The sequence below is a fragment of the Protobothrops mucrosquamatus genome, unplaced genomic scaffold, assembly GCF_001527695.2.
Source record: "Protobothrops mucrosquamatus isolate PMUCROS unplaced genomic scaffold, P.Mucros_1.0 scaffold453, whole genome shotgun sequence".
Classification (NCBI taxonomy): Eukaryota; Metazoa; Chordata; class Lepidosauria; order Squamata; family Viperidae; genus Protobothrops; species Protobothrops mucrosquamatus.
This window is the reverse complement of record NW_015386776.1, coordinates 982,594-1,006,059: the sequence shown is the minus strand read 5'-3', so window position 1 is coordinate 1,006,059 and position 23,466 is coordinate 982,594. Positions and strand designations below refer to the sequence as shown.

Genomic DNA, 23,466 nt, shown 5'->3' with positions numbered 1-23,466 from the left:
AATCATAAAATCATTATCAAATATAAATAAAATAATGGAACAAAGATTAGGAAATTGTGACATGGTAAACATGCTTGACAATGATAAAAAAAATAAACCTAAACTTCAGCATAAAAATCTACTGTATAATAGTTGTGTGTGTACAAGTGTGCCTCATAGATTTCAATAGAAAACATTCCAAAGACCAGGTGCCACACCACTCAGAAGACCAACCTACAGATACTTGGATAAGGACTTAGTTTTAGCACAGAAAGCAGGACCTTTGATGATCATTCAGGTCTACACTAATGAAAGCCATCTGTCAAATATCCTGCTCTCATTATCTCAGAAGCAGAATGGTGAATGTGATTCAGTAGCTAACTAGCAGCAAGTGCAATTTACCTCAATCAGGTTCTAATATGTGATGACCAGTGGTTCCACTCCGAAATGTGACAGCCACACTGTCCCTCATAAAGGGGTATATCGGCTGATAATAAACAGTCTTGGCCACAGAGGTCACTTGACAATGATAACTCTAGGAGCAACACTATGTTTAGACTACAAAAACGCCACAGAAGTTTTTATTTATTTGAATCTCACCTTTATTATGTTTTACAAATAATTCAAGATGGCAAGCATGCCCAACATACTTTCTCCTCCTATTTTTCCCACAACAACAATCCTGTAAGTGGATTGGGCTGGCATAGAATGACTGGCCCAAAGTCACCCAGCTGGCTTTCATGGCTAAAATGGGACTTGAACCACTTTCTCTCTTTTTATGCCTCACGCTCCATTTGATTCTATGTAGCAGCATCATATGGAAAGAACACTGGAAATCTGGTCAGTAGTTACAAATATATCTCTCCACACCATAGTCTTAGCAGATGTGGCAGATGTTACTCATACAGTATAAATCAATTCTACAAATTGGTAAACAGAATAAACATGAAGAGCATAGCCAATAATCAGGCACCCGTGTTCTACACCTAGAAAGAAATTGTACTGTCTTTGAGCATCACCAAATTAGGATCCAAAGAATTAGACAACTAAACATAGACCATCAAATGATTATTTTTTAAACATTTTTCTGTTAGAAGTCCAGGCTCAATAAATAAAGATGAAAGAAAACATTAAAAAGCTTGTGATTACGTCCAATTCTCTCTCTCAAATAGAAGGATTTTATAACATACCTTTCCATTGTCTTCTAAAATAGGTGAAGAAGATAGATAGATAGATAGATAGATAGATAGATAGATAGATAGATAGATAGATAGATAGATAGATAGATAGATAGATAGATAGATAGATAGATAGATAGATAGATAGATAGACAGACAGACAGACAGACAGACTTAAGAGTAGAATTAAGGACTGCCCTAGGAGAAGGACAACATTAGCACAGGGAGAAGATGTCATAAATTATGTATATTTTGATGGTAATAAAGATAACAAATTCTCCACTCTTTTACCATGAATAGAATTGGCCTAAATGAAAAAGTTTGAAAACTATTTAGTTCACCATTATCTTTGAAAGAAAACTACAACAGGTTTGAGCAAGGAATTTGATCATATATAGTACCATACATATTTCCCTTCATGGAAATATTATTTTCACATTGATATCTATAAACAGAAAATTGCAGAAACAATCAGTTTAGAAACATGAATAGAGGTGAATAGGAGAAGATTTTTTTTAGATAAATTGGATCTTCCTAGAATATCTTCATATTCTAGAATATTCTACTGAATATTCTTAACATACATGCTGTCTTCTCAAGCACCTTCCCTAAGAAAATGTGCAGCAGTTAGCATAAACCTTTAGGCAAGGGAGCTACTCTCCAAAAGTTCTCCCTCCCTTAAACGTAACCACTGATACAAAGAAATGTACTATTTGCTAACCTATCACAACTCCTGCCAATTTCATTAAAAAACTAATTAGAATCCTTTGCTTGTAGACATGCAAACAGGTCAACAAGACAGAAGTAAAAGCATCTGGATGGCACTAGTTACATATCCTATACTAAAATTACTATAATTAAAAATTTAGCTTAGTATCACCAAGATGATCTTTATTTTTGTGCAATTAAAAATTGTGTATTTTGTTAAATCACTGAAGAGTTGAAAATGAGAACTATTCCTGTTACCCTTTTTATGTCCTTTAACTATTAAAGTAAATAAGAAAAGTCATTTAACTGAGTAAAATATACAAATGCAAACTGAATTGAATATATACTGTATGAACAGTTTGATGTATTGTAAATGTATTATATTAAATTGAAATTCATTTTTTTGAAAACAGCATAAAATTCTAGAATTACACAAACACTGAACTTGAAACAAGAATTCACAAGTGGATTGTGTGTGTGTGTATGTGTATGTGAAAATGTATTCTTTATACAGAGAGTCTATCGTTCTGGACACAATATAAGTCCCACCAATTTTAATTAAGAGTAAACTACATGCTCATCCTTTGTGAATTAATCAGAAGTTTCAAATAAATAAAATTCTTCCTTAATTAAAGCTTCCAAGGAATTACATGCATATCTTTTTATAAATCTTGTTACCTATGTACTTCTATGTTTAGGGATACTTTTAATTTTCTAGTCTATTAGATATCACATAATTAACATGAGAAGTACCCAGTTAGGTCTGTACCGATATAAATGAAGTAAAAACAAATTATAGTTTTTCTGTAGTTTTCTAGAAAGTTGTATTTTTTTTTTTTGTCCCCTTAAATCAGTTTTGAGTCGCGGCAACTGCAGGAGTCCTAGTCCCTGCAATTTTCTTAGCAAGATTTTTCAGAAGTGGTTTGTCTAGAGCTGCTAGAGCTGAAAGAGAATGACTGGCCCAAAGTCATCCAACTGGCTTCAGGCCTAAGGTAGAACTCATGGTCCCCTGATTTCTAGCCTGGTGCCTTAACCATTGCACCAATCTGGCTCTTTGTATCCTACAATGTATTTGAAAATGATTTCGTAAATATAATGTTGAGATTTAAAAATAAAAAATTGTACTTCGCTAACCTATCAGGAACAACATAATGAAACTACAAATATTAAATTAAGGCAACTTAGATCTAGTTGAGGCACTATTTTCTAATTCAGCAATATTTTTATCTTCTTGTGTTCTTAATCCCTCTTCTCTTCAAGGAATGCAGTTTTCAAAGCTGATAAAGAGATTTATGAAAAATTGCATTTTTTCCTTATGCCTGAGATAACTTGACATTGGAAGCCAAAAACTCTTGTCGTATGTTATTGATCCTGAGCAACAACACACCTTTTTAGTAGATAAAAAATTTTCATACCTGGACTTTCCCCTTTGCATTCTGACCAGAGTCTGAACTAGTATTGGAGTTATAATGGGCCAAAATAAGGAAAATTAACAAGCTACAGGAATCCAAACTAAATGGAAAATGATTGCCAGGTCTTAGTGTGACCTGCTTCAATGGCATAAGCAAAATTAACGCAGTTCACTAGGGAAGTGTTTAGCCGTGCCTTCACACATATACATGCACACAAACACACATAAAGCCAGCAAAACACAAAAATGCATGCTTTTTCAAAGTGACTTTTTGAAAAAAATAATGTTCATTTATTAAGGCAGGTTTATGATATTAGGAACCATTTAGAATTTTTAATCCATCTGCAGCATTTAACAGAGTCTATATTTATAAAGTGTAATTTTCTAGCAACTAGAAGCCCTTGTAATATGATCATGAAACATGAAATCATTTTTTTTAAATAAAGTAATATAATTTAGTTTAAAGACACAAACTAATTCAGAAGACACCATACAAGTGATTTTCATTTAAGTCTCTCTCTCTCTCTCTCTCTCTCTCTCTCTCTCTCCCTCTCCCTCTCTCTGTGGTATGTGTGTGTTTGTGTGTGTGTATGTGTGTGTGTGTGCGCGTCCTGCCAGTTATTAGATACCCTGTGGGCTAAAGGACAATGTGGAAGCTGCTGATGTGAAGACCCAGAAGCTCCTCACAATCTATGGAAGTTTCCACCCCAAGTTCTACATCCAGAGACTGTACACCAGGCAGAAAGGGGGATGGGTGGGTGGGTAGTCCAGTGAGTGCCAAAGTCATTATTCTGGATGAAGCCCAGAGCATCCAGCAGTACATCAGTAAGGTGGCAACCAAAGTGAAGTGCTGAGAAAATGCTCGAGGCATCAGCAGATGTGGGAAGAACATAAAGCAGAGGAAGTGCCATGACAAGACAAGATCCTGCATGGAATGTACCATCAACAGATAGTTGAGTTGTCAGACCCTGGGAAATCCTACCAGTGGCTACACTAGCCAATTAACCAGGCATTTTGGTAGTAGATGAGCAGCAGAAGACAGCAGTGGTGACAGATGTAGTGGTGCCAAGTGAGAGCAACATCAAGAAGGAGAATGAGAAGCTGGAGAAATAGAAAGAAAAACTGGAGAGGATGTGAAAAGTAAAAGTCAAAGTGACTCCACTAGTGATAAGAGCATTCAGGATGGTAAGAATGGTTTTCACTAAGCTGAGAGAGTGGCTGCAACAGATTTTAGGAATATCAAAGCTCTCTATCCAGAAAAGTGCAGGAACAGCTAAGATATTATGCAGAAAGCTCAAATTTCTGGGCCTTTGGTAGAGGATTCAAGATTGAGGAACACAGATACTACCTATAAAGATGAGAAGTGAATTTGTGTGTATGTCTATCTCTATGTGTGGAGAGACAGAGAAAGAGAGGGACAAAACAGAAGGAGGGAAAGAGAGAGAGAATTAATTTGGAATATGTATATACTTTTTATTCAAAATAATTAGAAGAATAAATCAATTTGTATAGAAAATAGGAATATCACATACAAGTAGTACAAAAGTAGAAATATCACATACACTAGTGTTTTATTTTTAAGATTTGAAAAAAAATATTTTTTCCAATAGGCATATACAAAACAGACTTTAGAGCATAAAACAAGCTATAACTGAAATTATAGCCATGTTAACCCACAACAAATGAAATAAACTGTATTCTTCTGGTAACTAATTAACCACTGACCTTTTAAAAAGTCTTACAAGCAATCTGCTTCCTTTCTTCCAACTGCAGGTGCATTGATTCAACATGAATAAAAATGGAAATCTATTTTAATCTGTATCCAATAAACTTTGAGACCCCTAAGGGATGCAAAATAAGGAACAGTTTCTCTGGAATGATTCCAGTTCAGAACTCTCAACATCAGTGATCAATAGCAGAGATGTGCTGAGCTGTGTTCACCTCTACAATCATCCCTTATTTTGACTATGTTAGTACTACATTGGCTAGGAATGATGTGGGCTGGACTCCATCATAATCTGGAACTTGCTTATTCAAATTTAGACTCCCCACATGTAGACACAGACTTTAATTTTATATTCCTTTAATATAAGGAAAAAGAAAATCCTCCAGTGGTAAACTTTCAAAAATTATAATCCAACAAGTGAATTCCATGAGCACTTCTGGATTTTCACTGAAATATCTGCTTCCATGCCTGACAAGACAAGCCTTCTGCACAAACCCAGTTGACTGAGGTAAAGCCAAACTCTTACCTAAATAAAATTGTGTAATTCTATAAGGTTTACAGCTTTCAACCTTACTCTTCAACTACACATTTGTAAAGGAAGAGGATCCTTAATCACAATCCTAGTTTCAGATAACTAGTTTCCAGCTGGAGAGATATTTAGATTTCACACACATTTTTTAAAGGAACTACTTAAACAGATGCTCAAATGCATACATGCTGACATAAAAACACTTTCCTGAATTGGCACTAATTAACACAATGAGATATTTTTCTGAACTGTCTTACATACCTAACATCTTTCTATGCCAGATTTTTTTCTGTGAACCAACTGTGTCACCGCCCATGTCTCTGGATTTCCGGAGGAAGACTAAGCGTAACTTAAAGTCATTAAAAAGTTGGCAGACTAACAAAGAATACAAATGATCTGGGAGTGGGGAAAGATAAATAAAAGAACTGGAAATTTTAAAATTACTGATAAAGTTAAGCAGTTACTATGTACATCATGTATATAGCAGATTCCTTGAATTCTGCTAAACAAACTTATTTTCAGGAATTTGTTTGGGTTTCAGGTGTTACATCGTCACTGACTATTGCTAGAATCTAAAAATCAATATGGACATTCTCATTTGGCAGTTATTCTAACTACAATTCCCTCAGCAAGACCCATGGGAGTCAGCCAGCATAAACACACAGATCTTCTTTCGACAAGAACAAGTAATATTTTCAAAATAAAGTCTATCGTTCCTCCAAGCAATCTATAAAATGGAAGCATTCCTGCATGTAATTTCCATTTCTGCAGGGCATAGGTATTTCAATTTGTATAGTTTTATGAAAATTATAAGCTTTGGAAAGAAGGTGTAACAGCCATAGGGAAAAAACTATCCAGAACCAAGGAACAAATATGACAGCATACTACATTAGAGTTTGTAATAGCTTCTTAATAATGCTTTTATAAAACAGTTTTAAATGATTGGCTAATATAATTGCCTAGTTGTCAAATTTGGGGTAAAAGTCAAAACCTGATTTTTTTTAACGTGAAGAACAAAATCCAAACCAAGAGACCATTGTTGCCCTGACCTATTTTTCAACTTGTGCACACTTAAGTTAAATATTTGCAGACTTTGCAACATTGCAAATATCTGCTTGAAAGAACAGGGAATTGCATCTATAATTCCAGTTGTTCCTTGGGCATGAATTAGGGCACTAGAAAAGGCAGAAAACTCATAAAAAAATAAAACTCATGGCATCGTTGCTGTGATAGCTGCCCTGGGACCACAAAGATGAAAAAAAATAGATTCTCTGAGCTCTGATATAAGCCAGGATACCAAAGGCTCTTTTGGTAAGAAGCTCTTTTTCTGGACTGAACTCTAAGTATTATGGTAGATTAGAAATCCATTTCGTTCATCTATCTCTTAAGAATGTGGGTTCTTATCTGAAGCCTTGCTTTTCTCTTCCTCCATCACATTTTTTTCTTCTGTACCAGAAGATTATAAACCTATACGAACCTATATAATACATTGTGTTTTACGATGATTGACATACCAAAGATGATTTATAAGCAAATAAATAATTATAATCAAAATACACAAATATATAAGTATTTGTGAATCAATAAGTCAATCTATATTTATGTTTGGTCAATTTTTCAATTTATAACCTGCTTTTTTTCCAGGAGCTTCAGATGGTACGTACAAACTCTCCATAACAAAAATTCAGTGAGCTATATTGGGCTGAGAAGAGTGTCTATCTTAAAGTCATCCAGTTAATTACCTTTAGTGGCCTGTAACCTGCGTCCTAATCACCTTATCACAATGGCTGCATTTGCTATAGAATACAGTAGCTGGGATTGCAGATTTGTCCAGTCCTCTTGCAGATGTTTCAGTCTTGTTTGAAGGTACATGAGTTTAGGACTGCAGCCTAACTCATGCATTACCCCACTGAAATCAGACTGGTTTCTATGCAATGGGCTAAATCCTTCTTGACTATAACATCAAGCATCTACATTATCCATAATATTACATTATCTGGAAACTTAGAAACAAATAACTTCTTTTTTTAAGTAACATGTTTTCCTGAAACTATGCAAAAGACCAGTCTCTTCAGTTTTATTTTATTTTTTCAAGCAACTAAGACATTTTCTTAAACCACTTTTAGAAAATTAAGTGTCTGGTGTTCTCATGAATTTAGAACTGTGCTCACTCAGATGCACATTTTAATAAAATACTGCACATTTTGATTTTTCATATATTGCTCAACAAAGTGACATACATATCAGTTTCTAGCTTTAAGCCTTATATCATAACCAAAATAAAGTATTTCAAAAGCTTAGAAAGGTTTCAGGAATCAGAAATGGAAATATTATTTGGAATCTCACTGAGAATTAAATAAACAAAAACAATATTAGCAGCATTATAAAAGCTATAAGTGGCCAGAGTTCACAATCCAGCCTCCAAACTGATGCTGTAGTTTAAGATACTATGGAGAGTGTTTATGCCAGTGTCTCTCAATCTTAGCAACTTTAAGATATGTGGACTTAACTCCCAGAATTTCCCAGCAAGCACAACTTTAAACATGGTTTCGGCCTAGCATACAACTTCTATCACAAATATTCTTCTTCTGTTTCCTTCTCTGATCAGCTGATCAGCAGGAAACAACAGTTTCCTGGTTTTCCTGACATGACAACCTATGAGAATAATTACTACTTCAATGAGAATGACCATAGCTGAATGTTTAAATGTCTTTACTTCAGGATATGTTTAAAAACTGTAAATACTATATTAATAACGGTGGCCTTGTCTTCTAGCCGAAAATGAAAACACACAGAGGTTCCATTTATTCATTGCGTAGCTTTGAACTTCTAGATTTATAAAAAGGAATAATCATGAAAAAGCTCTTAATGAAATTACGTACCTATTCAATTACAAGGCCTCAGAAGGCCATTAAAAATAATTGTGAAAAAAGTCATAGCGTTTCCTGGAATAATGAGCAGTTTTTAGTTTTATAGAAAATTCAAACGGAGCAGAAAATATTGCAATATGTTGCCACCTTCTATTCCAGTTTTGCATATATTACACTTCAAGTTTTTATTCCATTGGCATCTTACACCAAGTTAAAAGGATTAATACAGCTTCTAATGCAGAAAAGTTATGAATACACCTAAAATATAAAATGTATATTTTAAAAAATGTAAATGTATAAAATGTTTGCAAATCATCTATCTCGCAAATAATTTCATTAATATAAATAGAAAAATAATCTTGATCTAGTAAATCACATTTTAATTAAATCTCAATAAATCTGATTTTCATGATTCATAATAATAAATAGTAGAAAAACTGCCTACCAGAACAAGAAGCCTACTTTTATTAATAGTTTTCTTCTAAATTTTTCCATGAACGAAGAAGAATAAAATCTCTAATATAATTCCACATGCATGACTCATTGCAATTCTGGCTAAAAACAACTGTTTTAATGCAAAACCTAATTTCTAACATTTTCACACCTAAGATCAAAAACCATTATTTCAGTTCAAATAACTATAGGAAGTGGTAATCCAGATTTGCAAATTAGGTTGACTCCTCTCCAACTAAGGAAACCTGATAATAATGTGAAATAAATTTTCATTGCTTACTTTTTCTATGGAAGAGTTTCTATTTTATAGAAATATTTTTTTTCATTTTAATAAAATTATAATGCTTATAACAATTAGATTGCTTCAAACACCTTTTTTCAGATTTTACCTAAATTATGCTTATATAAGTATATCACATCTCCTTTGGTATTATTTATTTATTAAATTCAGACAAGTAAGCTGTTGAATTTGTATCACTTTTAAACCTAAATGAAGTGGACTTAATTCTATTGGAGAAAAGTTATAAAATAGTTAGGCATCATATAAAACACAGTGTACAATAGCTTTGCTTACTAAAAATGCTCACTAAAAATTCCAAAGGTATTGGAAAAATTTCTGGTTGTTTTTTTTCCCCAGAAAACCCACTCTATCAGAGAAGTTGATTAGATTAGAAGTTCATTTAGCCCTAAATTCAGAGGAATTATTTAGAATGGCCATAAAGGGCTGACAAACATTTAGCAGACATTTGGCTGCCAAAATCTAAACCACCACTGCATGACAACAGAGCATTTTCAGTGTCCCTGTGTTGCCCTCTAGTGGTCCTTTGGAGTTCTGCATTCAAGAACTGATAGCGTTAAGGACACATTCCAGGTCCTTGTTTCCAGGAAGAATTATACAGATATGCTATCTATGTATCTAATTTTAGCTTTCCAGTTAACATGATAAGACACTAATTATTTTAGTATCTTTCATTCTGAAAAGTGTATACATTTTTTTTTTGTTAACAAAAATATTTTGCATGTTTATTTCAGGGCTCTATCTCATCAGAAAGTACTGGCAACCTGAATACAATTACCACAACCAGATGATTTGATCAATCCCTAATCCTTCAATCAAGAAACTAAAACAAAATCAATATATCATACTGTATCATCTCCGTGTACTTAAATGTTATCAGAGTATTACAAAACCTAATTAATTCATGTAGATATAGAATCACAGAATGACAAAGTTGGAAGATCTTGTGGTACAAGATGCAACTTAATACATGCTGTTCATGCACAATGCTAAAATATAATCGTAACAAAGTTAAATCCAAAATAATAATATCAGTAATGTATCAGAATACATGTAGTCCTCATTTAGTTACCACAACTGATACCCTCAATTTAGTAATCAAGCAAAGTGATCATTACATGAAACTGCAACTCTACTTATGATCTTATTTCAGCTTTCCTTTGCTTTACAGACTTGTGAAAGTAATGAATGTGAGGACTGGTTGTAATTTTTTCATCATTGTTGTAACTTTGAACAGTCACTAAATTAAGCAGTAACTAAGTATCTGTATACCATTATTGTACCAAAAAGCCAGTACACATAATCCCATTCTAACAAAAATAATTTAATCTGAATACTCCGTGCTGTCCAATTGCACGTTACCACAAAGAACAAAAATAATGAGGTAAATTTTGGACAAACTTTTCAATCTTATGATATAGAAGTATAACATATAGAAAAGGTTCATTTCACTCTGCTACATAATAGTAATAATAGTATAAAATGGCAAAATCCTAGTTATAATTTCATTCAGACATTCATTCTAATGTACTGGGAAACAATTTGATAGAATAACTAGTAGTCAGAAATTTCTGAAATGCATCATAGAAACCAGTGACTACATTAATAAGAATGTCTTCCTCAAAGAAAAAATAGTATATGCTTCATGCACTCTATGAGGAGAAGGATAAAATAAATTAAGAATAAAACTACATTTGTCACTTGAAATGCTCTCATGTTTAGGGGTGGTTTTTTTTGTCTGTTTTACGTTATAAAAGATGCGAAAGATCCATTCTATCAGTATAACATAACTTAATAGTAAAGTGATCTAATAATATATTTTTCATTATAAATAGATAAAAGAAAAAAATAATATGTATAATAAAATAATAAAATATACAAAGCACATATTATAGTAGAGCTCATGAAAAAGAAAAAATCTTTATAAAATCTTTAGTTTTTCAAAAAATTTCAAAGAGAAAAGTGTTAAAATATTAGTAGAAGCAGAAATATAAGAATAGGATTCCGAAAGCTTTAATAACATGAAATAATTACAAAATTAGATATATGTAGAAGGAAAAAGGAATCAAAAGATACTCAGTTCTAAATGTATTTTCTCTCTCTGTACCAACATTGAAGGCTATAACAGGGTTTTTTTTAATTTATTAAATTAGATTTCCAAAAATGAGCATTCTTCAACTAAGAGAGGATAGAAGTAACTGTAATGAATGCAATAGTGAAAAAAATTAAAAGGTGAACTCTAAAAGTAGGATTATAAATCAGTACTGGTAAAGAATAATAGGATAAAACTATAATTAATTATCTGAAATACTCTAATTGCACATTGTGCTCAAATAAAGTAGTGGAAATTGTGCTATTTCCATTTGTTAATAAGAAGTTGATTTGGAAAGGAGGAATTTCAGGTAGAAATTACCAGTATGAAAAAGTGTATGTGATCCTTTCCCCTTTCTATTTTAAATCACTCTCTCATAAAACTGTCCAGAAACTTTGTGAAGTATATAGAATCTCATTGAGTGAAGAAATCAGTTGGCAATTAAGAGCACTATAAGGAGTAAAAAAGCATTTTTCAACACTGAACATGGTCTGTTCTTCTCTATTGTCTCAAATTGTCTTTTCATTTTAAGTATGACATCAACATTAAACTGTATGTATTGATGTTTCACATGTCAATGGACATAGGATAATAAAGGCTCCAGTGAGAAACATATTAATGAAAACTGGGGGTGGGGGGAGAAAATCTAACAAGGTAACAGAAAAGAAAACCAACCACTGGAGAGTAAAGAAAATGCCAGGAACAGCAATACAAGGGAGAGATCTTTGCTATCATGTCTTTGGAAATGGGAAATACATCAAAATAAGTTATTAGTAGTCACTCCTGTAGTATAATACAAAAGAAATGATCTTTGTACCACTATTATGATTGTAAAAAGGTTTCATAGAAATTAGGAGAGAAAGCCTTGATTAAACCAGGTTATGGCTCTAGTTTCTTACATATAATGATTTTTTAATATGAAAACAATAATCACATAATGTTAATGGGCAAAACTGTTCTATGCTACAGTCCTTAATTAAAGCTATTAATCTATCTTTTTATTTTCAGAAGACATTTGAAACAATGTCTTAGTAACAATCCTTGCAGTAAAAATAGGGAAATAATGTTGCTGAAAGTTTTGCAACTCATTTTAAAATTTAGCCAGGGAAATATTATGCAGTACCACCGCAAAACAATTATGAAAACAATTATTGATTTTTAAAAATTATGCAGTATGACTTGGACAATTTAGAGAATTTCTTTTCAATATCAATATTCAGCATCCACTGGCCCGGACTATGTTTTACCACCCATGAGGGTCTGTCATAGCAGAGGGCAGTCTTTATAATCTAACAAAGTCAGCAGACATCATGCAAGGTTACTAAAATCTTGAGAAATCTGGTGCTCTCATAACATGTCAAACAATTTTTAAATTGTAAAAATATTTCAAATTAATTTTAGAATCTCTACTAGGGTGAGAAGCTGCCTGTATGTAGCGATGCTAGTAAACCTTGGCATAATGAGGGACCACAAACCTGTTCAATAATATGGTTATCTACATAACTAGAAATCCTGTTTTCTTCATAAGCTGCCCAAAGTCTTATAAGGTAGGCAGCATACATGTGTTTTAATTGAATAAATAAACAAAGTGAAAGCTTGGAAACCATAAAGCTAAACATAATGCCCAACAATAAAATATAGCATATTTATAAGGTAAACTGTCCAACATTTAAATAATACATATTGTAATTTATATAAATAGTCAGTTCTGAAAAACATCATTAACAACAAACATCAAAAACAACATTAACATCAAAAACAATCTTACAGCAAATGTTTTTTTTTCTCTTTAGATATTCAGTAATAAAGCAAGCCTACCTTGACACATTTTCTGGAATGTATTCTAGAACTGGATACCCATCATTTCTTCTGCCAGTCAACTCAGAATGTGATTTCCATGACTCCACTAGAGGAAATGAGCTCATATGCTGAAAAGACTGCTCTCTACCAATAGGCCGTGATAAAGCTATTCTGCCTTGAGCACCAATCCTATAGTGAAATGACTGTCCACCAGAATTCACTCCAACAATGGCAGAGGAAGGTAGAGTACTTTCTTGGTAATAATTGTTTTCTTCAGGCTCCTGTTTAATTCCTATAGATAGACCTGAATTTGGAAATACACTAGTTTCACATGTGCCATCAAATGATGAAACAGGTGGTCCTAAAATCCCAGAAAGAGAATAATAGTCTTTATCATCCATGAAAGAAAAATATGATCCATCCATAAATGGAAAGGGATTTGCGGTATGATTTCCTTTAAAAGAAGCACCAGAACAAGAATGTTTAGCTGATTCTTGCTTTATTGATACTAAAAATGGGGAATCAGAATTCATTTTGTTATTTTCTCCAAGACATGAGCTACTAAATATCCCTTCTGGTTCAGGTTTTATAAACTGAACAACAGTCATCTGATTAGCTACTTCACTGATAGGGATGGCATTTTCTATTTGCTCTATTTTAGGAAATATGATTTCAGAAGCACCTTTCTTCTCTTTTGAATCTGGACTAGGAACCATGTCTTGAGTTGCACCAAGTCCAACCGATGTACTAGATGCCGGAAAGGTCACTACACCATTTACAGGACTACACATTGAAGATCCCACAGTGCTTACTGCGGGACTAGAAAGAGTGGATCTATTATTGGCATTGGAAGGGCTGGCAATAGAGCACCTTGAGTTCATATTTGCAGGACTGGATACTGAGGATCTCATTGTTATGTTATTAGGACTTGAAACTGGAGATTTCACACTACAATGACTAGGAGGGCTTGAAATAGGTGATTTCATGCTACTTATAGGACTAGAAAGAGGAGATCCCACATTGCTAGTATGTGGAGGACTATGTAACATTGAACCTCGATTTTCAATGTTAGGTGAACATGGCAAAGGTGTTCCCTGGTTTACTGGACTATTTACAGTGAAATTTGCAAAGTTAGTAGGAGTAGTTGATGATACAGAACTAATTCTAGGAGGGCTGCATACTGAAGGAGTCATGCTTTGAGGACTACAATCAGAAGAATTCTTCTCTTGACACACTCTAGGACTTTTGGTGATAGATGGTACAATACCACCATTCACAGAGCTTGCACAGTCTGATATTAGAGGTCTCAAGCACCTATTTGGGGTGTTCAAGGGAGAGGTATGATGGCCATTCTCCTTATATAGTTTTACTAATTGCTCGACATTTTGATACATCTTTGCAGAAGTTAAGCTTCCTTGCTGACTTTGCTGATCATAGGTAAAATCAGCATCTCTTACAGAATCCATGTATAAACCCATTGATTCAGCTACTGTTGCAGAAAGTTCCTTGGAGTCTAGTTCAATTTTTATATCAGAGGGTAAAATAGCCGGCTGACTATGATCTGGCTGAAGACAAGAAATTAGCTCAGGTTTTTCTTTGTTGCTTCCTTGAGAACTGGTATTTGGAAATGTGCCAGAAACACAGCTCACATTTACGATCTCCATGTAGTTATTACTCTCCTCGGACTGTTCTTCTGCTCCTTTAGGAGTGTACTCCATAGATTGTGAACCTTGACTCCAGCGCCTCTCCATATCTAGGCTTTCTGAATAACTGCGATAGCCTTTGGTCTCCATATCTAACAAAAGAAAACATCAAAATTATATATAAATTTTATGCATATATCAATTTTCTTGCATATTAAAGAATGGTGGCTGCATTCCTAGACACGATTAAGTAAGAGTAAAACTTACTGAACATAGTGAAAATTATTTCAGATAGATGAACATCTGACTATGCTGTTTTTGATCTCATTTAATGGCTAACAGTTAAAAACAAAATTTATTATCTTGTGATAATGGAATTTTAAAAAAATTATAAGCCAAAAAAATGTAAATTTTGTACAGTTGTTTCATTTTCTATGCTACTGACAGTAAATAAAATGACTTCAGAGTACATTTTATTTTTATTAGTAAGTTTGGTGCTTCTTTTAGTAAAGGATGAGATTTAGTTGTATTCAAATGTACATTGCTCATGAGTATTACATTTTAATATTTCCCACATAGTAAGATTCTCTTTCCTCCATAATCTACCCCCCCAATGTGGGTCATTTTAAGAATCTTATAATAAAGATTTCCAATGCAAATGATTTCTTAACAAAATAACAACCCTTAAAAGTATATATCAATGTTAATGTTGCTCAATAGTATACAAAATAAACATAACATTCATCTTATTTGGAGCCCTACAGAGAAAATTATTATTTTATAAAATTGCACAGCTGTGTTTATGAAATGTTTGTATTCACTCAATCAGGCGAGGAAGGTATGCTGCAGATCCTGTCAGTCAAAGAATTTTAACTGGCAGGGTCTAGGAAGAGAGCCTTCTCTGCCACTGCCCCCTCCTTATGGATCATTCTTCCTCCAGAGGTTAAGAGGGTCCCCACTCTTCTGGTCTTCCATGAAAGGCTCAAAATTGGCTCTGCCATTGGCTCTCCATCTTTATTAACCAAAGTTAAATGGCCATATTGGTTTTTTTTATTTCTTTGAAATTTTATATCTCATAATTCTAAAATTTTTAATTTTAAATTAATTTTAATATTTTAAAGCTAACTTTATGTGCCCTAGGCAGTGCCCCTCCTTGAGGGAGATGGGTGGTCTAGATACATGAGATATTAATTAATTAAACATTTATAACATTGTTATTTTGGTTGAGCAGATTGACTATTTTACATACATATATGATTCATCCCAATTCTGGACACCCCAGAATGTCCTATAAAGAATTTCCTTTAAAGTTTAATAGAATTTCCAAAGACTCAGTTTCCTATTTTAAACAAGTAAAACATTTAACATATACTATATCATTTAAAAGAGCCAGTTTCTTTTCTATATTCACCAAAGAACCACCACTTGTATGCTGGAGAAAAGTGTTTTGGAATCTGTCTGTCTGTTTATCTATCTGGATGGAAGATGATAGCTAGCTAGCTAGCTAGCTAGCTAGCTAGCTAGCTATCATCTTCCATCCAGATAGATAAATAGATAGATAGATAGATAGATAGATAGATAGATAGATAGATAGATAGATAGATAGATAGATAGATAGATAGATGAAAATGCTACCACTAACTTAGAGTGCTACATTACTCCCTTTAGTACAACACTGTACATGTCAATGAAACATTTTCTGAATTTAGTATTTTACTATAGATATGCTAATAATTTGAATATAATTTAGCAGTAAAACAGTCCCACACCTTATAGTGAAATCCTTTACTGTTGACCAAGCTGCCCTTTTCTCATCCTCAAATAATGATATTATCCCAAAACAACAAAATAATTCCCCTGTTTTACACAAGTGTCTCAACAGCAGCAGCAGCAACTGTCCCAAACTGGATCCTCAAATCACAAAAACAAGCAATTACAATTTGTTCCATTACTCCCAGAATATGCCCAAATTACTACTCCCTGTGTAAGTGCTTTAACACTTTTATCAATCTGACTTTCAGTATATATATCAAAAAGTTTACTTTCTGAAGGATCCTAAATTCTTATCTAAATGTCTATGTAGACATCCTAACAAACTTCTAAACTCAGCAGGCAGTGGGGCAACACAATTAACCCTATGCCTTCAAATTCATGGCCTTCCATATCTAAGGCACAATGCTTGTATGTATATTTGCCTTTGAAAGCAGTGATAGTGCTATCAACAGTCTTAAGAACTCAAATTATTGAACTATATTCACTTGAGAAGATACTGTAAAGCCTTCTGTAGGCCAAAGCGATTTGATCCTCTATAAACATTAGTTTTCACACAAATTTTATTTTAATTAAGGAGCATTAGTCAAGGAGTGGAGCTCCATTAGGGATAGCTGTAACGTTAGCATAGAGATTTGAAAAAGCAAGATATGTAAATATAGCAAGATGTAGATTTACATTTTAATACAATTGAGCCTTAAATCTGGTTTAAACAAAGCACACTTTCATAGAGTTCACTTTCAAACTGCTGACAATTAAAGCAGAATACAAATTGACTGTGATCAGCCATGCACTCTGTATTACAGCAAACATATGGAAAACATATTTTGGGAAATGAGCCCTTGTTGCCTATGATTACTATAGCCAAATATGTACATAGTTATCAAAACTAAACTGAGCTTCTGCTGTTTATCAATCAATTGCTAACTTTTTAAATCTTTTTAACCCATCTGATATTTAAATTTTTGGTGAGCTTTAAGAAGTAACCATAGAACTCGCATTAATCAGGAAAAGTACAGGCAATATTTGACTTATGATCATAATTGAGCCCAAAATTTCTGTTGCTAAGTGAGACAGCTGTTAAGTGAATTTGCCCCATTTTATGATTTCTTGCAGTTGTTAAGTGAATCGCTGCAGCTCTTAAATTAGCAACATGGTTGTTAAGTGAATCTGGCTTCCCCATTGACTTTGCTTGTCAGAAGGTCGCAAAAGGTGATCACATGACTCCAGGACACTGCAACTGTCATAAATAGAAACTAGAATTGCAAGCATCCCAATTTTGATCATGTGACAACGGGGGTGCTGCAATGGTTGTAAGTGTGAAAAACAGTCATAAGTCATTTTTTCAATGCTGTTGTAACTTGGTCACTAGATGAACTGTTGTAAGTCAAGGACTACCTGTACCACAATGTTTAGTAAGAATTCTTATGGGATAAATTTTTGTTTGAACCATGCGGCATTATTCTGTGCTTATTTCTGCAATAATTCTCCCTTTGTTGATTGAGGTTTGTTATTTATTATTGTTTTTCAAAACAATTAGGAAACTGTGGAAGTAATATCCAACGACATGAAAAAGTGCCAGATTGGAAAGACTACTACAAAACACATACATATATACATCACACTAAGCAAATGTAGTACAGAAAGTAAGTTTATAACAGCCTAGTCTCTATTCTTCACATAATTAAGGAACTTTTCTATACTACAAAATCCAGAAATAAACTATATTAATTCAATGGATTTTATTTCTATCGGATTGCAACTGAAAACTGGTATATCATTTTCCAGTTGAGCAGCAAAAAATATCTATATAAAAAGATATATCGCTGTTGTTCAAGGGAATTGAAGTAATAACATTGAAAAAGAATTTACAATATTCTAATATTAATAAAATCACATATTTATTAATAATAAATCTTTAAGACATAGTTATCCAAAAGATATGCAATTCAAGTGAACTATTTACTTTTATATTCCTATTTGGATATTTTCTATGGACTTTTCATTTTGCCAAATTCACACTTTCTCCTGCAAGCATTAATTTGTTTTCTCTTAGTTGTCTTTGACATACTAAAGATCACATGCTCTTCTAGTTATTTAATTCAGTTTTTTCTCTTTAATATCACTCTTAATTATGTGAAGTAATAGAAATTATTCACTTAAATACAAACACATTGAAAAACAGTTTTCATAGTCATATGATTGCCCAAATCTGATAAATACACCATTCTATCTCCAGCAAATAAAGACATCTTTATATGACTATAAATATGTTTTTTGAAAAATTGTAAACAAGAAAGACATATCTGTAACCTTACAAAACCCAGTGATGGCAAAGCATGTAAAGCAATATGCACATAAATTACTAGTAACAAACTTATTCACTCACATTAAGCCATTTGTAGAAAATCATGGCATATATCTCTATCAAATTTGTATGACATCATCAATTTCTCCTGGAGTTAAAAAAAATATTACACAGGATATTAGAAAAAAAGAGTTAAGAATTAATGTAATGAAACATTTCATTAATTTTTTTTATTTTATAGTATTTATTTCTCTGTGCGCTTGCTACTGATAATTTTAGTTTAATCAGGCAAAGGCATCAATGTATCCTTCTGTTTTGTTTTTTTTCCCACCCAAACAAAACTAAAGCATTAGCAGGGCTCTTATTTTAGAACAAAAAACTCCTAATATCAGGAATTCTGATCTCATGAAACATGCAGACTTTTATCTGGTCTATAATACAAATATCTTAATTTAAACTAAAGAGTATGTATTTGTAATATGCTCTAAAACATTTAGTTGGAAGCGTCCAGTGCGTTACAACATGGAAGTCTACCTCAGCAATCTAAATATTGCAATGCTTTCTCACAGAGTTTAGGACAACCTAGTTATGTGATCACCCCACTACCTTAGAACATGCCTAACCCAAAGGCTGAAAATAACCTGCCATCAGGTCATCCAGTGAATTTCATTACTAGCCATACCAACGCAATTCTTTGTGGTCTTCTGTAATTCAGGTACTGATAATACTGAACTCAAGTCCTAGCATACTGAGCACTACCTTCTCCACCCCATGCCAATGTAGCATTTTGAGATCAATGAACAATAAAAATGGCCTGTGTAGGTGATTTATACATAGACCTGTATCAAATTAATACTAGGTTATTAGGTAGATCACACAAATATGAGTTAATGTCAGGTTTCCAAGAAAGAAACTATACATACATTTTTTATTATTCCATTGAGTCATTTGATTTTAACAATATAAATGACCAAAATTGAAACACTTTTTTGCAGTAATCTACAAGCATTGAAACAGTTCAGACAACTTAATCACTGTTTCTTCATTTTGAAAAATCCATAAATTGCATAATTATCCAAAACAATATCCCATAACATCATCTGGCATATCTATGGATGCATTTGCAAATAGATCCTGAATGCTATCTACTGGTATGATAAAATAATGCAAATTCAATTGCTAAACTAAGGTTCAAAATACAATGCCAGCTTAACAGGCTTACCAAATTAGAATTTTTAAATGTGCGGTGCATGCTGCCTTTGCATCTTGAAAGAAGGGTAGATTATACATCTAATAAATTCATTAAAAATGTTTCACAATACGTTTCTGCACATAAATTCATTTGGAATGAATCCTACAGTTTTCAAGCTATTTCCAGTTTACTTAAACTGAAATCACAAAAGCTATTCAAATATTATTTTGAAATTTGGAAAATGTGCATGCAGCTGTAAAAGAATTACAATCTGCATAGGAGCGCATGAAACTTACAAATTCATGGAATATATGCTAGTCTTTATTTTGCACCACTGGCTGGGGATGCTAACTCACCTTCTACTATCCTCTATAATTTTAAAATTAACTCTGCCTGAATTCCAGTGGAGTTGGGAAACTAATAAATTTAAACAAGTAATAACATAGCTCCCAACATAACCTATTTCCTAAAGAAGCATAAAGTCCATCCAGCATTACTTGACAGCTTCACACCCAGACAAAAGCATCCTAAAACCAGTGGTTTCTGCCTTGAGTTCTGGGTGCGTGGACTACCATCTGACACATTCTTAGCTTTCCAAACACCTATTCTGATGCTTGCATTTTAGCTGAAAATCCAACTTTTCTAAAATAGGCTATTATGGGAGATACTTTTCTCATGAGGATCTCATAATAGGGAATCTGCAGAATAGCTGCCAGGAGTTAAAATTAGACAGTCTGGAAGAACACCTGATGCAAAAAAATTGCCCAGTTCTGAGACAGGTATAAATATCTCACGCCACCCTCTCTTCATTTCCAACTCTTTCACCTTGAGACGATTTGTTCGGCTTGTAGATGACCCCCCCCTGGCTACAGTTTCAACAATCAGAAGGAATTTTCTCAGTACGCTAGAAATATATCTGCTCTCTGCCTCCGACTGCTCTCTCTCACCTCTCCTCCAAGTGACATCCACCTAAAGTCCACATCCACGAAGAAAAATACCAAAGCTCGCAACCGAAAAAGGAACGAGAACCAATTTATTCTTCACAACGGATCCTTAATTTCAAATTTGCCTGGTCCACCGACGCCGTGCAGGGCAAAGGGAAAGGCGGCCGGGGGGGGGGGGAGACCGCTAAGGTGCCAAGTCCTTTTAAAAACATGTCACATGCTCAGATAAAGTTCAGATGAGATTCCTCCTCTCTCTCTCCCCTATTGGCCGACGCGAAGAGCGGAGCCTCGATATCGGAGTCCGTAGCGAACTTCCATTGGACAAGCCTTTTTGTCAGTCACCCGGCAGGCGACATGACTGATACAAAGTTGCTGCGACACAAGCTAGAAAATGTATCTCCTCTTAAAGCTGTAGAGTCTCCGTAGCAGAGCGGCTCGCGTCGTCTCCCTGCAAATTCCCTCCGCCTCCCTACCGATGCCAGGAAAAGTGAGATTTAGGAATTGATCTTTTGCAACGCTAACAACTTGCACGATAGCAACAACAAGAGAGGGATAAAGGTAGCTTCCAGGGAAGGGAAACTCGCTCAGTTCGGCCTCTGAATGAGAGTTAGAACTAGATCCCACGCCCTCAAGTTGCCAGCCCTTCCTAAATTGCATCCCTCTAACCGTTTCCTCTTAAAAAAAAAAAGAAGAAAAAAAAAAAGCTAAGATCCGAATTGGGAGGGTTCGCTTCTCAAGTCACTCCTGCCCGCCTCTCGGGACATGCTCTCCACCTCTATCAAGGTAAGCGCCTGGGGAGCCCCCCTCTCATCTGCCCTTAAACCCACTCGGGGAAGCAAGGACACGCACGTTTTCATCTCATGCAGTGAAAAATCGCCACGCTTACAAGGTAGCAAATCCAGCTTGTCAGAGCAATAAGCAGCTTCTCCCCCCCCCACCCTCAAAAAGAAAAAAAAAATCCCAAAAGCAAACAGAAACCTTATTAAGAGGCTCAAGGACTTGCCCTCTAGTTCTCAGATTGGATTTTATTGCGTCTAGTAGATTCTTTGCCAACTGCTCCTTTGGATTTTTTTTTTTTAAAGTTGCACAGACTGATAAGTAAGGGCCATAAAAATTAACTCCCAAACTCTAGCCCTTTAGCAGGTTTTGGAAACATTTCATCACATGCTCCATCTTTGCGGCCAGAGTTTCTAAATATATTTTAGAAAGACAATGACATCCTCTCCCTCCTTTTGCTGGACGGGCAGAAATGCCGCATGTTTTCAGGCTTCATGGAAAACTGCTCAACTCCACACACCCCCAAATTTTTGACACCCCACCCAAACGGCAGCGGTGTTAACATTCCCCCCCTCCTTCCGCCAGGAGACAGCTCTTTCCCCCCTCCCTTCCGTTTGGGTACACACCCTTTTCGATCCAGTTTCCCTCGATAAAAATGCCCAACTCCCCCTGCCCCCAAAATAAAATAGCCTAGAGAAACAAAGTTTAATGAAATTCGACGCAAGCCAAGCTGCAGAAGTCCACCGATGGCACGCGAGACAGAAATCACTCCAAAATAACACTTTTTCCAAAAGCAAAACGTGCTTAGCGATTTTTTTTAAGGGGAAAAAAAAAAAAACCCAACCCGCCTCCTCCCAGGCTGTTTTCTTGCAAAAGGGGGGATCCAGCTACTCGAAAATATAGATTGACTCTCTGAGATGTCACGTGTCCTTAATGTTTTTAGCCTTTTAATACATATCGATCCGCGTTTTTTTTGGAGCCTGGATCACCTGAACACCGAGCTACTTTAGCTCCGTTGCCCTAAAGGCCGAAATGCTCTTGCGATGCCTTTCTCTTTCCCTCTATTTCCCCTCCCCGCCCGCTAAGTTTTAAATTGGATTAAGCGAGGACTGGCAATGACCTGGAAGTGCCTCTTCTGCATGTTTTGGCTCAGAGAGGCACTTCGTCTGACTACGGCTCCCTAGTAACCCTTCTTTTATTCTCCGTGCAATGACATTTTAATGCCTCTCCAGAAAAACTCTCCCTCGGTCACTCGGCCTCTTTACCTGTCCGCCTTGGGACTCCGGTCAAAAAAGATGGTGCGGCGTGTGGGGTTTTTTCTCTCCCCTCCCCGGACTCACCTTCATTTTTCTACCTCCGTTTCGACTTGGCAATGGCCGGAGGAGCGAGTCCTCCGAGTCCGCTCCAAGAAAGCGGCCGATCAGGGAAGAGTAGCAACGAAGAAGGTGGAATCCGGAGAAAATCTGGCTTAAATCCCGAAGGAGACGGACCAACCCTCCAAGGAGCTCGCTAGAGATTTTCCGAAGCGGCGTCTGAAAAAATAAAAAAAACCAAAAAGCAATCCTCCTAGCTTTCTTCTCAGGCGATCCAGGGCCGCTCAGCTGGAAGCGGAGAAAGTCCCACTTGGTTGAACCTTCCTCGGTGACAGCTCTCTGCAAGGAGGGCCGGCGGAAGGGTCTTCCCCGGCTGTCACATCGCCGACCGCGGCTGAAAGGCGTCGGGGAGATAAGGCTCGAGCATCGGATCTCGCCGAGGTTTCAAATTCTTATTTGGAGGAAAAAAATAAAA

At 35.0% G+C, this 23,466-nt stretch overlaps 1 protein-coding gene across 1 annotated transcript; it reads right to left on the bottom strand.

Moving 5' to 3' along the window:
• Positions 1–13,050: 13,050 nt before the first annotated feature.
• Positions 13,051–23,207, bottom strand: LOC114922595 (mineralocorticoid receptor-like). Its single transcript, XM_029284235.1, has 2 exons — positions 23,019–23,207; positions 13,051–14,839 (listed from the first exon to the last, which is right to left on the bottom strand). The coding sequence occupies exon 2, from the start codon at positions 14,835–14,837 to the stop codon at positions 13,059–13,061; it is 1,779 nt and encodes a 592-aa protein (XP_029140068.1). The 5' UTR covers positions 14,838–14,839; positions 23,019–23,207; the 3' UTR covers positions 13,051–13,058.
• Between the last annotated feature and the right edge of the window lie 259 nt (positions 23,208–23,466).

Excerpts from the sequence above, each read along its gene's own strand:
- LOC114922595 (XM_029284235.1), bottom strand. The coding sequence starts at position 14,837 with ATGGAGACCAAAGGCTATCGCAGTTATTCAGAAAGCCTAGATATGGAG.